The 16,109-nt window shown below is 56.7% G+C and overlaps 1 protein-coding gene across 1 annotated transcript in view; it reads right to left on the reverse strand.

Annotated features, from left to right (window-relative positions):
* IGSF21 (immunoglobin superfamily member 21) overlaps positions 1-16,109 on the reverse strand; it is a 173,328-nt gene that overhangs the window by 80,428 nt on the left and 76,791 nt on the right. Inside the window, exon 3 of the mRNA XM_036256833.1 lies at positions 6,805-6,926. Within this exon, the coding sequence (XP_036112726.1) occupies positions 6,805-6,926 (122 nt within the window). The remainder of the gene's footprint in view (positions 1-6,804; positions 6,927-16,109) is intronic.

The raw sequence follows: 16,109 nt of genomic DNA on the forward strand, positions 1-16,109 counted from the left end.
TGGGTCTGGCCCTGGCGGAGGGGGGGGGGGGGGGGGCAGCTTAGGACAATCGTCTGTCAGCCACCGGCTGCCAGCAGCAACTAGAATTATCTGTGCCTTGCAGCTTCTCGCTGAGTTCTTTGGCCCAAATCTGCACATCGGAGCAGATGGAAGGTGTGTGAGCAGAGCTGTCCAAGTCTCACTGCCAACATCTTTACCTGGAAGACTTTCCGAAAGACGAATTTTCCAGGCCCTGCTCCAGTCCATTTGAATCAAATTCCGTCTTGGTGGGCTCAGGAATTGGTATTTTTAAAAGCAGCTTCCAAGGTGATCCTAATGCAGGTGGTCTGGGGACTGGCCTGCAGTCCGGGGATGCGGACACCGAGGGAGCCTGGCTCCCTGCTCAGGTTAAGAACTTGCAGCCTCTCCTGGCTGAGAGGGGCGCACGGGACTGAAAACTCCCCTAGTGGCTGGGAGGGGAACTGCAGCCCTTGCTCCTAAAGTATCCCCTGGTTTTGCGATACCCCACTGCCACGGCGGGTAGAAGACCTGGGGTGTGCCATTCTGATGCCACTGACAGACATACTCGGTTATTAATCAAGTGCTGAAGGGCTCAAGGTTATCCTCACACTCTCACTCTGGTTTGTTTGCATCCCCAGATGATTTCTGGGTGCGGGAGAGAAGAAGGGGTTCACACTGGGTCAAGGACGGGGCACAACCTTGACAGTAAGTTTCTTATGGACAGAGCTTGCGTGTGTCTGCCTGGTGCAAGCCCAGCACACAGCAGGTACTCAACGTGCGCGCCCAGTGCCGAATGAACGCGAATTCACGGACGAGCACACGTGTTACGTGTATCTCGGAGAACAAAGACGTAGGGCTCCTGATAATACGAAAGGGAGAGGGGAGCGACGGAACTCAGGCTTTGAAACCAACAAAGGTCGGATGGCACATTTCTTTGTACCAGCCGTGAAGAAAGACTTTGCCCTGTGCGCTAATGGATGAGACTCAGAAGAGACATTCAACTTTTCAAAGGGAAACAAACCTCTCAGCTCTTTGGACCGGGCAGTTAATGTGTCTGTTTAAAAACCAACTACATTTTTTTCCCGTTTGAACAGATTCCAGAGGGCATCTACTCGGAAACCTCTGTCTGCCTGCAGGACTCGGCCGGCCCTGCCCCCACCCCTCCGCCCGGCCGGCTGCTCCTGGCTACTCTTTGTCTAAAACCTACTTATGCTTCTAGGGCCACTTCAAACACCACCTTCTCGGCGGTTTCCCCAGACTCTCCGTCTCTGATTCATCACTGCATTCTATCTGAATCTTTCCTCTGACAGCTATCACTTTATTACTTGAATTGTTAGCTATTTATCTCTGTGTTTTATCTCCCCTTTCTCTCCTTTCCTTCCACAAATATTTATTGTTCCTCTCTAAATGCCAAGTCGGTTCTGGGGTTACTAAGATGGAAAGATACAGTGCAGCAGCCTTCGGACGAGCTGACAGGTGGGGGGCTGTAAGCTGAGGGAGGCAGGGGCTCATCTTCACCCCTTGGGTCCTGTGCCCCCCGCTCTGCCACCAATGCGCAAGATGTGCCCTTGAGTGAATACGTGAGAGGTTGCACCTCAAAGGAATAAAGGAAGTGGCGTTTCTTCCCACATCCTGGATCCTCAAGGCTCTCTTCATTCACTGGATTTCCCCACATCTCCCCTCCTGATCAGTGTGAATTAGGGAGGTGCGGCTGGGCTCTCACATTCTCCCGGAGACACCTAGGCTCCACCCCACCCAGCTGTCCCCAGACCTGTCCGTCTGGGGGGAAGGCGCATGCGCACAAGTTCCCAGACATGGCCATCAGACCCTGGAGGGGGGGGAGGGTAAGGGAGGGCAACCCCCAACCCCTGTCTCTGGTTTGCCTCCGGGCCCCTGCCAGCCCAGGTGGACTTCCCGCTCCCTCTCCCAGCTTCACTCAGGTTTGGAAACTAAGTCCTGAGGCTATGAAGAAATCTCTCTCCCCCTCCCCAGACTCCTCTGTGGAGGGCTTTGTCCCCCTTCCCTGGCACCTCCAACTCACCCTCCATTCGGCATCCTGGGCGAACTTGGCAAAACACATAGCAGGGCACTGAAAATAAATGCCAGTTTACTTCCTGAACTCCAGCCATGTTGGCCCCCTGGCAGCTCCCAGATCAGGTAGCTCTTTGTCACCTCAGGACCTTTGCACTTGCTGTGTGTCTATCCTCAGCCCTGGCTGGCTGGCTTCTCGATATCTCCTAGATTTCTGCTTAAATATCTGTCCTATGAGACATCTCGTGGCTCCCTCCCCGCTATTCCTCATCCTCTATCTCATGAGCTTACTTCCTTCACCACACTCATCACCAATTGTAAATAGTTTTTCTTATTATTCTAAACATATTTTTATAGTCTGTCCCTACTCCCCTGCTACATCATAAACCTCACAAGAGCAGGTCTGATTATGTCTTGTTCACTATTTTATTTCCAGCACCGTCCCTGACATAGAGCAATTGCTCAGTTCCCTGTGATGAATGGATGATGCAAATGTTGGGGGAAGGCTCAGAGGCCTGACGTGCTCCTTCCTAATCCACCCAACACCACAGCTTCCACCACTAACTTACCCACCCCATACATATTCACAAATCGTCCACAACCTCTGTGTGTGTGTGTGTGTGTGTGTGTGTGTGTGTGTGTGTGTGTGGTGGGGCAGTGGGCTGGTGCTAGGCTGAGCGGGGGACATCAGACCCAGTCCTTGTCCTCATGGGACTTCTGGTCTAGTTGGGGAGGCAGACTATGAACACCTAGTGTCGGCAGTAAGTGTGTGAAGGGGAAATACACTGGAGTATCTGATCCCGTGGGGGCAGTCAAGACTGACTTCCTGGAGGAGGTGTCACTTAAGCCGAACCTGAAAGGATGAGGGGGGCCTTGGCAAAGAGAGGTGGGCGGGGTGTGCGAGGGGCAGGAGCACCCTGAACTGCTCTCCTTACTTCCACACCAGAGCCAGTGAGACCTGCCCAGCGTTCCTCACGACACCCTGAGCAGATGGAATGGGACGGGGGTCTGCAGAGGGCTTTGAGAGATGGAAAGACAGCATTGTGTGTGTGTGTGTGTGGGGGGGGCGCAGGCATGGCTGAAAGCTCATGGTGACTTCACCGTGACCTCCAGGGAGGTCTCAACTGCCATCGGGGGACAGCTGGGTTCTGCAGGAACCAGTGAATTTTGCCCGCACAGTCATCTTCTCCCCGGTGAGGCCCATCGATGTGCTCATACCTGTGCCCGCCTGGTGTGCCAGGTGAATGGAGGGGAAGGCAGGGCATGAGAGGGCAGAGGACAGCCAGTGTGCAGGCAGCCAGCTGGTGGGACTGTCACCCACCTCAAACACCCCACTGGGAGGCCCGAGAAGCAGACCCTGGGACAAGGATTCTGAGCGAGGGGTTTATTTGGGAGGGTGTCCCAGGAAGCTGGAGGAAGGTGCAATGACATATTTATTACGTCTCGCTTTCCTAGACTACTGCCTGTGTCCCTAGGAGAACCCTGCTTTTCCTGAACCCCTGGATCACGGCACCTTGCATCATGCCGGGTTCCTAGAGGTGCTCAATTAAATACCCTTTGAAGGAATAAATTACTGCCAATTTCAAGCTGGGAGTTCCGGGTTCTGGGCTCAGAACTAGAAAGGCCTTTGACAGATAGGGCCTCTAGGGTGCTGGGAGGGGCGGGGACCTGCCCAAGGTGTGCAACACCTGCACCCTCCCCTCCAGGGGCAGAGCCCTGCCACCTCACCGACTCGCGTCCCTCCAGGACCCCACCAGCGGGAGGAGGCTCGGGGAGTCCGGGGCCCCTTTCAGCTGCCGAGGACTGCTCTTGGCTGATCCCGGTAATCCTCTCGCTTCCTTCTCCCCCCTTTCCCCAGCTGAGGAGGACGTGGCGGAGACAGCTGTGGAGAAGGGACTCTCTCTAGTTGATATGCATTAATTTGTAAATATCTTCATTTATATGTAAATGTGGAGTCCCTGCCCGCGCCAGCCCGAATGGGGCCCTGCAGCCTGCAGAAGCCGCCTCCTCCAGCGAGGCTGTCCCTGGGGCTGGTGTGATCGGATTCGTCCCGGAGGGTGTGCCCCTTTCTTCCCTTCCACCCAGGCCTCCTCCTGGCCGCTCTCCCGGGGTGGGGTGTCTGTCTGCGAGACCACCGCTGGGACCCAGGCTCCGCAGAAGAGCACTGGCCAGCTCGGCCCTGCTGTGTGACCTTGGGCAAGTCTGCTCCCTCTCTGGGTGTGGGGGTAGGATAAGTGGTTGGTTGGGGCTGACCAAGCTCATGTTGTTCCAGCAGGGGACCGTTGGGCAGCAAGCCCCTTGACCTCGATGAATTCTGATCCTATCTGTACAACCAGGACTGTAGAAAATAATAATAACACCTGCTTGGTGTTGGCGGGGTTGTTAGTGACGATGGAGAGACAGCACACATGAGAAGGCTCATGAGATTCTGAGGAGGGTGAGGAGTTTCCTTTACGGGGAGGGAGGGAGGGATTTTTCTGGGTAATAACAGCGGCTCAGAGACCGCGGTGGCGTCTGAGAGAACGGACTCATCAGCTCCCCACCGGCTGCACCGAACTTCTGTTGGCTTTGCCCCGGGACCGGAGCTTGGGCATTGACTACCACCGGCACTACACCCACGACCACGGAACAGCAAGGGCGTGAAGGGCTAGAACTCGCACTCGGGCCATCGGACACGAAGCTCACTTAAACCCTCGAGCTGAGTAAGCTCGCCTAGGACACGGGCAGAACGAGGTGAAGGCCCTTGTCCAAGGTCACTGAGCAGGAAGTGGCCGAGCTGGGATCTGAACCAGGTCTTAGGTTCCAGGCCATGTCCTGGATGCTCCAGTGAGCAAGAAGGACAGGCCCGGGGTGTTCTGGGGTGCCCTGGGTTTCCTTCCTGCTTAGGAACCACAGCCAAGGAGTCACCCTAGAGACCGGACCAGCGCAGGGCTGGGCACCAGAAAGGATGGGATAGGCTGGGGTGTGGGGGCCCTTCTCAGAGACCGTGGCTGCCATGCAGGGGCAGGCTTCTGGGAAGCGGGGGTGGGGGGTGTGATTCGAATGTTTACTTCGTATAAAATCATCAATGGTTCCCAGGATAGTCATTTTCTTCTCCAAAATGAGTCTTGGCTCCTGTTTTCATCTGGATTGTCTCTGGCTGGTCTTAGGCCTGCTTAATGCTCTAAGGAGCCCCGAATCCTCGTTGGAAACGGGTGCAGGAGAAATCATAAATACACGAGGGAAGGCATCTGTGTGGCCATTTGCACAGCAGAGCCCCTCAGAGTTCCCTGCACCCACGTTCTCACCAGATTCCCCCAGCAAGGGTCTGGGTCTGACCCCTGGCACAAATCCAGAGAGGAGGGGACCCAGAGAGGTCCCCCAGGGGAGCATGCCCACCTTCCCTTCTTACAGAAGCGGCCGGGGAAGGACCATCTACCAGATGCCCTATGCTGGGCTGGATGTATCCTGTGAAATTTGTCCCATTTTCTCATTTTACTCATGGGGAAACTGCGGCCCAAAGGGCCAAGCAGCAAACCCAGGGTCACATGGTCGATTCGCAGATTTCGTTGTGCACCTACTGTGTGTCAGGCCTCGGGCTGACAGCTGGGGACCAGGTCAAGCAGAGCTGCTGTTCTGTCTTCCGTGCGCATGGTCACTGTAGGAAGAGCCAGCCCACGTGTGGAGAGCGGGACCTCATCTTCCTGGAGGGGCCGGCACGAGGCTCTAAGTGGGAATGTTACAGGCACCCCACGAAGCACAGGGCACCCCGGCTGTATCTGCTGCCCATCTCCCATGTGCCCAGTGCAGCCCAGTCATCCTTAAGCTTCGGAGCAGACTGTACTTTCTCCACCAGGCAAAGCAGTTGGCCGTGTAGTGTGAGGGAGCATGCGCGTGCATGTGTGTGCGTGCATGTGCATGTGTGCGTGCATGTATGCGTGTGCATGTGCACGCACATGCAAAGCTGTGCATGTTCAGTGCCTGCGTGAAGCTACTCTTCATCAGTGTGGAGAGGTTCCCCTCTTCTCGGGGGGTGGGTCCTGGAGGGGTGGCGGCCTTGGGGGAGATCAGTTCTTCCAGGGGGAGCCCAAAGGTGTCCCAAAAGGACCTGAGTTGGGTTCTGAAGGCGGATGAGGAGTTTCCCAGGTGACCAAGGGCAGACGGGCATCTGGGAACAGGGCCCAGTGAGTGAAGGTCAGAGGAATAAAATGGAACTGGGACCCTCCGGGAGTGGGTGGGAAGGGCGTGGCGGGGCCTGGAATCTGCTGCCCCAACGTCTTCAGGAAAAGGGGCAGAAAGATGAAGTCTCTCCACCTCTGAGGACTCTCCCCTCTCGGCCCTGCCTCTGCCTCTGCCCCGGGTTCCGCTTACGCAGGGTCTGCTGTCCTTGCCACGTTTGGGCCCTTCTGGTCTCGGAGCCCACGGGCCGTGCTGGCCGGGCCGCTGGGCCAGGCAGAGCCGGTTCACGCCCCGGTCTGGCATTCCTGGCCCCGATCTGGCATTCCCGGCCCGTGAACTCAGGCACACCGCTCGCCCCCTCCGGACCGCAGTAGCCTCACTCGGAAACAGGTTTGGAAAAGCCACCTCGCAGGACTGGGGGAGGGGCCGGCTGGGGAGGTCAATGTCAGGGGTCTGCCCCGGGACCCCTTCCAGCTTCTTCCCTGCAGGAGGGGGTCCCACTTGGGCGGCAGGGTCCTCCGCTCTGCCTTCCCAGCCCACGAGGCGATCCTGACACACTGTGGGCGGGCGTGAGGGCTGGCGAAGTGGCCCCCCGTCCCCGACCCCGGCCCTCACCTCACGGTGGACTGGTACACCAGGTCCTCTCTCTTGCGGTAGTTTTCCATGTGCGAGTAGTTGGTGGAGAACATGGCATCGAAGGTAAAGATCTTCTGCTTGATGGTGCCGCCATCCATCACCTGCAACAGAGCACGGGCACCGCAGGTGAGCGTTTGGCTGGTGCTGGCCACACCTGTGCCCAGGCTGGGAGGGGCTCCGGACACTGGGGAGATGGAGAAACCAGGGAGCCCACTGCCCTGTGGCCCCAGAGAAGCCTCTGGTGGGAGATGTCACAGCTGTCACTGGGACCCTCCCAGGTCACCCCACTTTATTGATGCGCAAACTGAGGCTCTGAAGTAAAGTGACTTCCTGGGGTCCCACATCTCGTCTCTCTGTCTCTTTCCATTGCACCGGGGGCTCCCCCTCCTGTGACACCCCCTGGTCAGCCTTGCAGAAATGACAAGTAAAGGCTTGGGAGCTGCAGACGGAGCTGGATAGTGTGGACGTGTTTTGCAGAGTCAGCCACAGAGTCATGGCTTGATCTCAAAGTCATGCGGCCTGAGAAGAGACAGAATGGGGGAGCAGGCTGGACAGAAAATGAAGAGGGGAACTGGGGGCCACGGGCAGCCACTGGAGCCAAGATCTCACGGAGGAGACAAATACGCTACATTGCAGTAATTTCTGATGACCCGGTGAGAGGTGGCCCAGAATGGCAGGGGAGCACGGAGGAGGGGCAGCCCCCATCCTGGGGACAGGGCAGTCACAGAGGCCTTCTTGGAGCAAGAGATATTTATCTTCTGAAGGAAGAATAGGAAACAGCCTGGCAGATGGGAGTGCTTCCAGGCGCAGGGAACAGCACGAGCAAAGGCCCCGGGGCAGGGAGGAACAGTGAAGCAGACTGCTCAGGGGGCATGGGCAGCAAGGTGGTGGAGTGAGGAGGCACTGGGCACTGAACCATGTGCCCGATCCTGGAGGCGAAGGAGCCCAGCACCCCTAGAAGCAAGGGGCTGCAGGGTTTCAGATCTCCCTCTGGCTTTAATTTAGGTTGAGGACTGATTGAAGGTGACATGGGGGATGGAGAGAAGGGGACAGTGTGGCGAACTCACTCTCTCCCTTGGCTGCCACTGGTACCGGCTGGGCGGTCCCCATTGCACCTAGGAACACGGAGGCCCAGAGAAGCCGGGGGACCCAGGCGGCGATAATAAAGTCTGAGCTGGAACACAAAGCCGCTCAGGCGCCCAGCTGTTCACAGCTGGTTAAAGGCCGGACCCAAGCGTCCTGGGCTCCCGGCCGCGGCCAGCCCACATCCCCTCCGCCCGCATCCCGCTGTGCTGCCTCCCGCTAATGAAAGTGTTACTCCACAAAGCAGCAAGGTATGTGTTGTCACTGTTTCAATTATTTATCTGTTTACTCGGCTGCAGTTTTCCGCTTGTCTCAGCAACTCTATTATAGACTGAAAGCCTGCAGCCTCTCACCACTCAGCTGGGCTCCGGGCTAACAGCCTGCGACGGAGGCCTCATGCCTGGGCCTGGAGAAGTGGAATTAACTCCATGCGGCTCTGCGTGTGGAGGCCGGGGGAGGGGCTGGGAGGGCAGGGGCCAGGGACGGCGTTTCTCCAGGGGGCTGGGGTGGGGGTGCTGAAAGCCTCCTCCCCCACCCGCTTTGCTGGGCATTGAGCTTGGATCTGTCACCCTCCTGGGAGGACCGGTCTGGGTGCAGCTGGGCTCCTCTGGGCACATCTGGACCCAAGTGATTTGGGCCACATCTGTCTGGCCTAGGTGGTGTTGCTACTGTTTACAGGACACAGATGCAATTCAGTCCAACCAGCACTGACTGATCACCAGCTGTGTCCAAGCACGGGCCACTGTGGTATGGGTCACCCTCCCAGGAGGCCTCTGTGGAAACCAGGGTCCCCAGGGAGACCAGGCTGGGAAGGGTTAGTACCATGATAACACGTTCCCAAGCTCCAGGACCCTAAGAGGGATCAGCGGTGGGACTTCCCCTGCAGTTTCTTTTCACCCCTCAATAAGCTCACAGCACCGTGTCTCTTCCTCCAACTCATCATTGTTCCCTTTGGGGGCCTCCTTTACTCTGTGCCGTGGAGCTGGGGAGCCGGGCAGGACGGCCCCTCGCTCTCTCACTGGCCTCTTCTGCAGCAGGAGGACCAGCTTCCCAAGCAGGGGACGAGGAGAAGAGGGAGGAAGAGGAGCTGAGTACCCCTAAACCAGGGCCCTTAACTGGGGGACATCTGGCAACATCCGGAGCCGGTTTGGTTGTCACAGCTGTGGAGAGGAGTGATTGACATTCGAGGCCAGGGATGCTGTCCCCATGATACGATGTACAGAACAAGCCCCCAAAGGGTTCTCTGGCCCCAGATGCCAGCAGCGCCAAGGGCAAGACACCTGCTTGAAGCCCCCCCACTTTGTGTGGACCCACAATGCCCCTGAAAAGTGAGTAGACAATAACGTGCCCATTTTGCAGATGAAGAGACTGAGGCTTAGAGAGGCAAAGGGATTCAGCTGAGGGCCCCCACTGGGCGCGGCCAAGCGCCGGCTCCTAGGCCGGCATTCGCACCAGCTCACGAGGCTGGAAGGCTGTGGATGGACCCACGGCCCCTCAGCCCCAGCTCGGCCGCAGGCGGGCTCTGCAGGGGCAGCCGCAGAGGCGCAGAAGGGGAGGTCGGAGCAATCTTCTCCAGAAGTCATGCCCAGAGTTGACTCTCAGCCTCGCCTCCCTTTAGGTACTGTCTTTTATCTTCTAAAAGTCGGCTGCCCTTATTGTCCCAATCTCAAATTTCACTCCGTTTTTTATTTTTTATTATTATTACACAAAGGAGAAAAAAGTCTGTCGGTAAAACTGTCAGCTCGAATTTATTCTCCGGACTGAGGGTTTTATTACCGGGAAAATACATCCGCACTCCACACGTACACACACAAGCCCACGCACCCCAGATAAAGAAAGCGCCGTGGAGTGATCCGAGTCGTAAATCCCTGTTTCCGGCCGAGGGGCCGGCGAGTTTCAAGGACACACCTCGTTTTCCTTTGGTTTTATTTACATCTTCTGCTCGGGGGCTCTGTCTGGGCTTCGCTGTCAGCCTGGGCAGTGGAGACTGTTTTCCGCCCTTCCAGCACGCCGTCCACCACCCCAGTTCACGGCCTGGCCTCGGCCTCCCCCTGCCCCCGGGAAGGTACAGCAAAGGGGCAGCCTGGGAGTTCACTCTGGGTCTTCCGGGCCGCTGGGCGGGTGGCTATTTGCAAGGAAACTTTTCTGTAGGTCCCGGTGGTTACAGACAGGAACGGGGCAGAGGTGGGGGTTATCACAGGCTGTGGGCAGAGGGCAGGGCGTAGGCCGGAGGATGCTGATGACATCTTCCCTTAACTCTGGAAACATTTCCCCAGACACGCAGGCACAGCCCTGGCTGCTTTGGCTCAGCGGTTAGAGCGTTGACCAGTGGACCAGAATCGCGGGTTCGATTCTGGTCAAGGGCACGTAGCTCGGTTGCAGTTTGTCCCTGGCCCTGGTCGGGTTGTGTGATACGGAGGCAACCAGTCGATGTGGCTCTATCACATCAATGTTTTTCTCTCTCTCTCCCCCTCCCTCTCACTCTATCTAATGATAAATAGAAAAATACCCTCGGGTGAAAAATAAAAAATTAAAAAATTAAAAATTAAAAAAAAAAAAGACATGCAGGCACAGTTCTAGGCCCCACAGGAGAGCAAGCACTTCAGACATGGTTGCAGGCCATGGTCCGTGGCCCACAGGGAACTGAGAGACTGGAGTCAGGACGGCGGTGGCCACAGCAACAGGTATCTTCATGGGGTATCTGATGCCCTTGGAGGAGCTGAGAATTCCTTTGGAGGTTGGGGTGATCACAGAAGGCTTGCTGGAGAAGGGGGCCCTTTTGTGCAAGAAGCAAGACCGATTCCCTCCACCCCTCGAAGCAGAATTTTTGATTTCTGTTACTAACTCTCATTTCACCTCCCTAAGCCTCAGTTTTCTCATCTGTAACACAGAGATAATGGGGCCTGCCCCCTTGTAAGGACTAAACGAGATGAGAGCAGGCAGCTAACACTTTCCCGGGCTCCTCTGTCTCGGTGTCCCTGCCCACCCTCCGGGTCTTGGGCTGTAGCGCAGAATATCTTCCACTGAAAAGCCAGGGGATGCGGAACACCAGTAAGTGAAAGAAGGGGCCCGTACCTGGGGAGGGACAGAGGTGGGGAGAGCCTGAAGCCATGTGGGCAACGGCGGGCTGGAGGGCTGGGGGTGCAGGGAAGGTTGGAAGGAGAACAGAGTCCCAGGATCCTGCTGGTGGTGACGTCAGACCAGAGAAGCTGGAGGATGCTCTGAGCACGTTCCTGGAAGCAGGCTGGTCCCCGGGGCTCTGACACCCTCTCCTAGTGCCACAGAGGGGGTGACCACCAGGTCAGGGCACACAGAGGACGGCAAGCTGGTGGGGTGGACACGGTGCTGTCCCGGAGAGACAAAGACCCAGATGTATGGGCTTTCCGTCCCCCAGAGGAAGATGTACTTATGGGTTCATTCAGTCAAAAGATTTTTTAAAAATCCTCACCCGAGGATACTTTCCCATTTATCTTCAGATAGAGTGGGGGTGTGTGGGGGGAAACATCAACGTGAGAGACACATCAACTGGTTGCCTCCTGCACGACCCCAACCAGGGCCGGGAACGAACCGCAATGGAGGCTGGTGCCCTTGGCCAGAATCGAACCCGAAACTCTTTGGTCCTCGGGCCAATGCTCTAGCTGCTGAGCCCAACCGGCCAGGGCAGTTGAAAGATTTTTATCGAATCAAATAGACTCTTGAATGTGAGCCACTCCTAGAACAGAAGCGTGGTGAGGGTAGGTTTTATTACTCTGTGCCCAGAGTTGGGCACAGGGTACTCAATAAATACACGTCGAATGAATGGACGGACGAATTCATTCATGAGCTGAGTCCTTCCACGTGCCAGGCACCGCGGGTACCATGAAAACGGAAAACAGAACAAAAACCACATGATCTGCAGTATGGACTTGTCCCAGGGCCCTGCTGCCCCCAGGCCGGCCAGGCTGGCCTTCCTGATGGGAGCAGCCTTGCCCTGCCGGGGAGGAGGCCGGACCATCAAGCAGCGATGCTGCTGGAGCAAAGCGTGAACCTGAGCTGCGCTTCGTCGAGGTCCGGGCACGAATACCACGCACGGCAGGAAAGCGTCCTGGTCATGCAGGGGGCGCAGCTGGGCCAGAGAGAAGAAGCTGTGCACAAGATCATGCCCGTGTACAAGGGCTGAACCGTGGACACGCGCTTGACCCCGTACACGGGCCCTCCCTCCGTTGCGTTGTTTGGATTCTCCGGACTTCACACTCCCGGAGCCGTGTCCCAGCGCCTGGCACGGTGCCTGACACGGTGTGCACCGACAGCAGCGTTGCTGAGTAAATGAACGGCCCTGGGAGATGGGTCGTCACCCCCATTTTGCAGATAACCAAGAACCAAGAGAGAGGCAAGTGAACTGTCCAAGGTCACCTGGGCAGTACATGGGGCATTCGACCCCTCGGTGTGGACTAGTTAGAGAGAGGAGTAGGGGACCCATTCTGGGGGTGCAGATTGGGAAAAACACAGAAGCTTTGGGGGGTCAGCCACGTTTAGTTTAAAGCTGTGTGTTGCCCAGCCGGTGTGGCTGAGTGGATTGAGCATCGGCCCATGCACCAAGAGGTCATTGGTTCAATTCCTGGTTAGGGCACAATCCCCAGTGGGGGGCAGGTAGGAGGCAGCCAATTGATGTTCTCTCACATCAATGTTTCTATCTCTCTCTCCCTCCCTCTCTCTCTCTAAAAAAAAAAAAATCAATAAAAACATATTTTTCAGAATCTGTGTGACCTTGGAGAAGTCTCTGCCTCTGTCTTCTCATCTGCACAATGGGAGCCTGCAAGGCGCTGTGTGAGGATTCACACCTGAGACTGCACACTCGGAGAGCCCCGGGGGCTGCTTGGCACCCGTGATAATAACGGCGAGAGAACTAAAGCAGCCAGCGTGGACGGGCCTGCTGCGGGCCAGGCATTGTTGGCAGACACAAGCTCACGTAATTATAAGGAGAAATGGCCGATGCGCTTTCGCTGTTACAACAGTGCCCCCTTATCTGTGGCTTTACTTTCCATGGCTTCAGTTGCTTCTGGTCAGCCATGGTCCGAAAATATCAAACGGAAAATTCCAGAAATAAACAGTTCATACATTTTAAATTGCACGGATGTTCGGAGCGAGGTGACAAAATCTCTCACTGTCCTGCTCCATGAATCATCCCTTTGTCCAGCATCACCACATTACGCATATAGTATAATAGGGTGTTGAGAGAGAGAGAGAACATTCACGGAACTTATTATAGTATATTGTTAGAACTGCTCTATTTTATTGTTTGTTATTCTCATTAGTGTCTTACTGTGCCTAATTTATAAGTTAAACTTTATCCTGGGTATGTATGCATAGAAAGAAATATACGAAGTGTTCAGAACTCTCCACGATTTAAGGCCTCCACTGGGCGTCTTGGAACATGTCCCTTGTGGATAAGGAGGTGCAGGGTGCTACTGCATTATTTTTACTTAGTTCCAAAGTAGGAAGGCTGGTTAGGGTGGGCTCTGATGAAGACAGTAGGCGCATAATGGGTGCTCAAGAATGGGTGGCTTTTTGCCCGGCTGGTGTAGCTCAGTGGTTGAGCGTCAACCTATGCACCAAGAGGTCGCCGGTTTGATTCCCGGTCAGGGCACACGCCCAGGTTGTGGGCCAAATCCCCAGTGGGGGGCATGCAGGAGGCGGCCAATCGATGTTCTCTCTTATCGATGTTTCTATCTCTCTCTCCCTCTCCCTTCCTCTCTCTGTAAAATCAATATGGAAAAAAAAAAAAGAACAGGTGGGTTTTCTCCCCGCCACTCAGCCAGGTAGTGTGGAATGATCCACTACACTGCGTGGAAGGGACCGAGAAGGTGGAGACCTGGGTTCTAAGTCCCACAGGCTATCTCTGCACTGCCCCCTTTTCTGGGCCTCAGTTTCCCTAAACGCTCAACGAGGAGATTTGGTGAAGAGTGACCTCTGAGGGCCGTTTCCCCCCTAGTTGCCGACCACGTTCTCATCCCAGAACAGCTGGCCCGAGAAACCGCAGCTACTCACACTCTGGCCTGGCCCACCAGGGCTCAACCAGCTGCCCCCGGGCCCCTTGGGACCCCACCCCAGATCCCCAGCTGCCCCCACCAGCACATCTGGCTTCAGCCACGCGGGATTGCTTTTCAAGTGATGTCACCAAAGCATGGTGAACAGGTTCCTCTGAGCCAGCGGCGAGAGCCCGCCGGCCAGCCGAGTGTCTCATTTGAAAAACAAATAAGTCTCCAACTCCAGCCTCCTCACCAACAACATCCCTGGGTGCCATCAGCCAGAAGAGGAAGAAAAGAAAGGAGGGGGGGACAGAAATCGCCTCTCCCACCCCCCAACCACCTTTTCTTTGTGTGCCACAAAACCAATTACAGATTGGAAATAGCTGTAATAAACTTGATATCCCTCTTAGGGGCCAATTCCGCTGCGGCTGGGAAGTGTAATAGTGGCCGAGAGTGAAAAGTGCTGGTGTATTTTGCTAGAGCTGTTTAAATTGCCTGCCTACATTATCCCAGCTCCTCTCCAGCCGGGAAGGAATTTGCTGCCCTGGAAATAGAGCAGCTGAGGTCTGTGCGGCTGGGCAGCGAGAGGGAGGGTTTGCAAGGAGGCCTTTAATGAGCTGATTAGACATGGGAGAGTGGATGGCCCTAGGCTCTCGAGTCAGGCGGGCCCGGTTCAAAGCCCCGCACACGCGCGTCCTATAGGGTTGTCGTTGAGGGTAAAGGGACAGTTAATTAGACAACGCGAGTGATGATGCTGGCGAGAAACCACAGTCAGCATTGGGAGGCGCGGTTCTGCTGTGGGCGCTGCCATTTTCTGCCTCAGTTTCCTCATCTGTACGATGAGGGTTGTCGGTACAACCGATGCTCCACGGTTGTTAGGAGTAGGAATGGGAACCATATGCATGAAAGCATCTTGTAACGTGTGGACTTCCTGCCCTGTCGCTGGTATTGTGCACGTGACGCGAAGCTCACCTAGAAACGTCTGCCACGCGCCATCTCTGAGCGGTCCCGTCCTCACTTCCCGTGGCCCGCGGGCCTCGAGCGGGACTTGCGCACAGTACGTCCTTAATGTGCGCTTGTGGGGTGAATGAGCGATGGGAGAATGAAGGGATGGACCTAAGCGGACCTGTCTCCGTCCGGCCGCTCGGCAGTGATGCTGAGGACGCCCCCTCCAGGGCTCAGGGCTTACTCAGGTCACCGCAGCCTCAGTGCTGGGCTCAAGCCGTTCGTGCTTATTCCGGGAGCCCAGCGGTGGACACAGCAGTGGACACAGCCCATGACCCTGCAGAAACGTCGTCACCACTCCCAATTCCTGCGGTGGGTGTTCCCTGACTCTGCCAGAACCTGAGCCCACGTTGTACCTGACTCCTGGTGCGGAGTTTGGCCACGCAGCGCCTCTCAGTCCACAGAATGAACGTCTTTCTCCAGGAGCAGAAGTTGGCCGCGCAGCTGGTAAGTGGAGGAGCGGGGAGGGAGCCCTGTCTGGTTCTGAGGTCCAGGGCGGAAGTGGCTCAGGCGGCAGAGTTGGGTGACGGGTTGGGTAGGGAGCGAGGAAGGGAGCAGGTGTTCTAGGCCCAGGGAAACCTGGGCTGGGGTGCAGGGCATAAGGCCAGCTGTTCAGGGAGGAGGGAGAGGAACGAAGGTAGAGAGGAAGTAGGGACAGTGGCGCAGCCTCTCCATGGCCTGCTGCGTAGGGGGAGAGGCAGGCAGAGGGTTCCCATGTTCCTCGTTGCCATGGTGACCCTGGACCACTCTTCCCCCAGACCTCCTGCCCGCCTGTTCTCCACCCTGGGTCTGAGAGCAGGCCCGAGGAGCGGTCACAGAGAAGGGAGGGCAGGCTCCCTGGGGCCTGGGGAAGCCAGAGGCCAGAGGCCCAAGGACGGAAAAAGGGGGAAATCCTCCAGTCAAGGGCCACCCACTCCTCTGGGTGGCCGGCTGCCACCCCTGCTCTGTGTCCCTCATGAGTCCCACCTTCTGGCAGGGCCGGGCTCGGGGTAACTGGCGTCCCCCGTGTGTGTGTGAGATCTGGTTTTGACAGAGACAGCTGGTGTCATAAATTGCCTTGTCTCATCTGGTTACCGCGTGATGGTAGACAGCAGCTCAGGGACGGGGGTGGGGAGGGCTGCGGCCCCCGGGCTGGGGAGGATGAAAGGCGAGCAGCTGCTGGCTCCGTGGGTTCCACACAGGTGGGCA

The sequence above is a fragment of the Molossus molossus genome, unplaced genomic scaffold (genome assembly GCF_014108415.1).
Source record: "Molossus molossus isolate mMolMol1 unplaced genomic scaffold, mMolMol1.p scaffold_m16_p_12, whole genome shotgun sequence".
Taxonomy (NCBI): domain Eukaryota; kingdom Metazoa; phylum Chordata; class Mammalia; order Chiroptera; family Molossidae; genus Molossus; species Molossus molossus.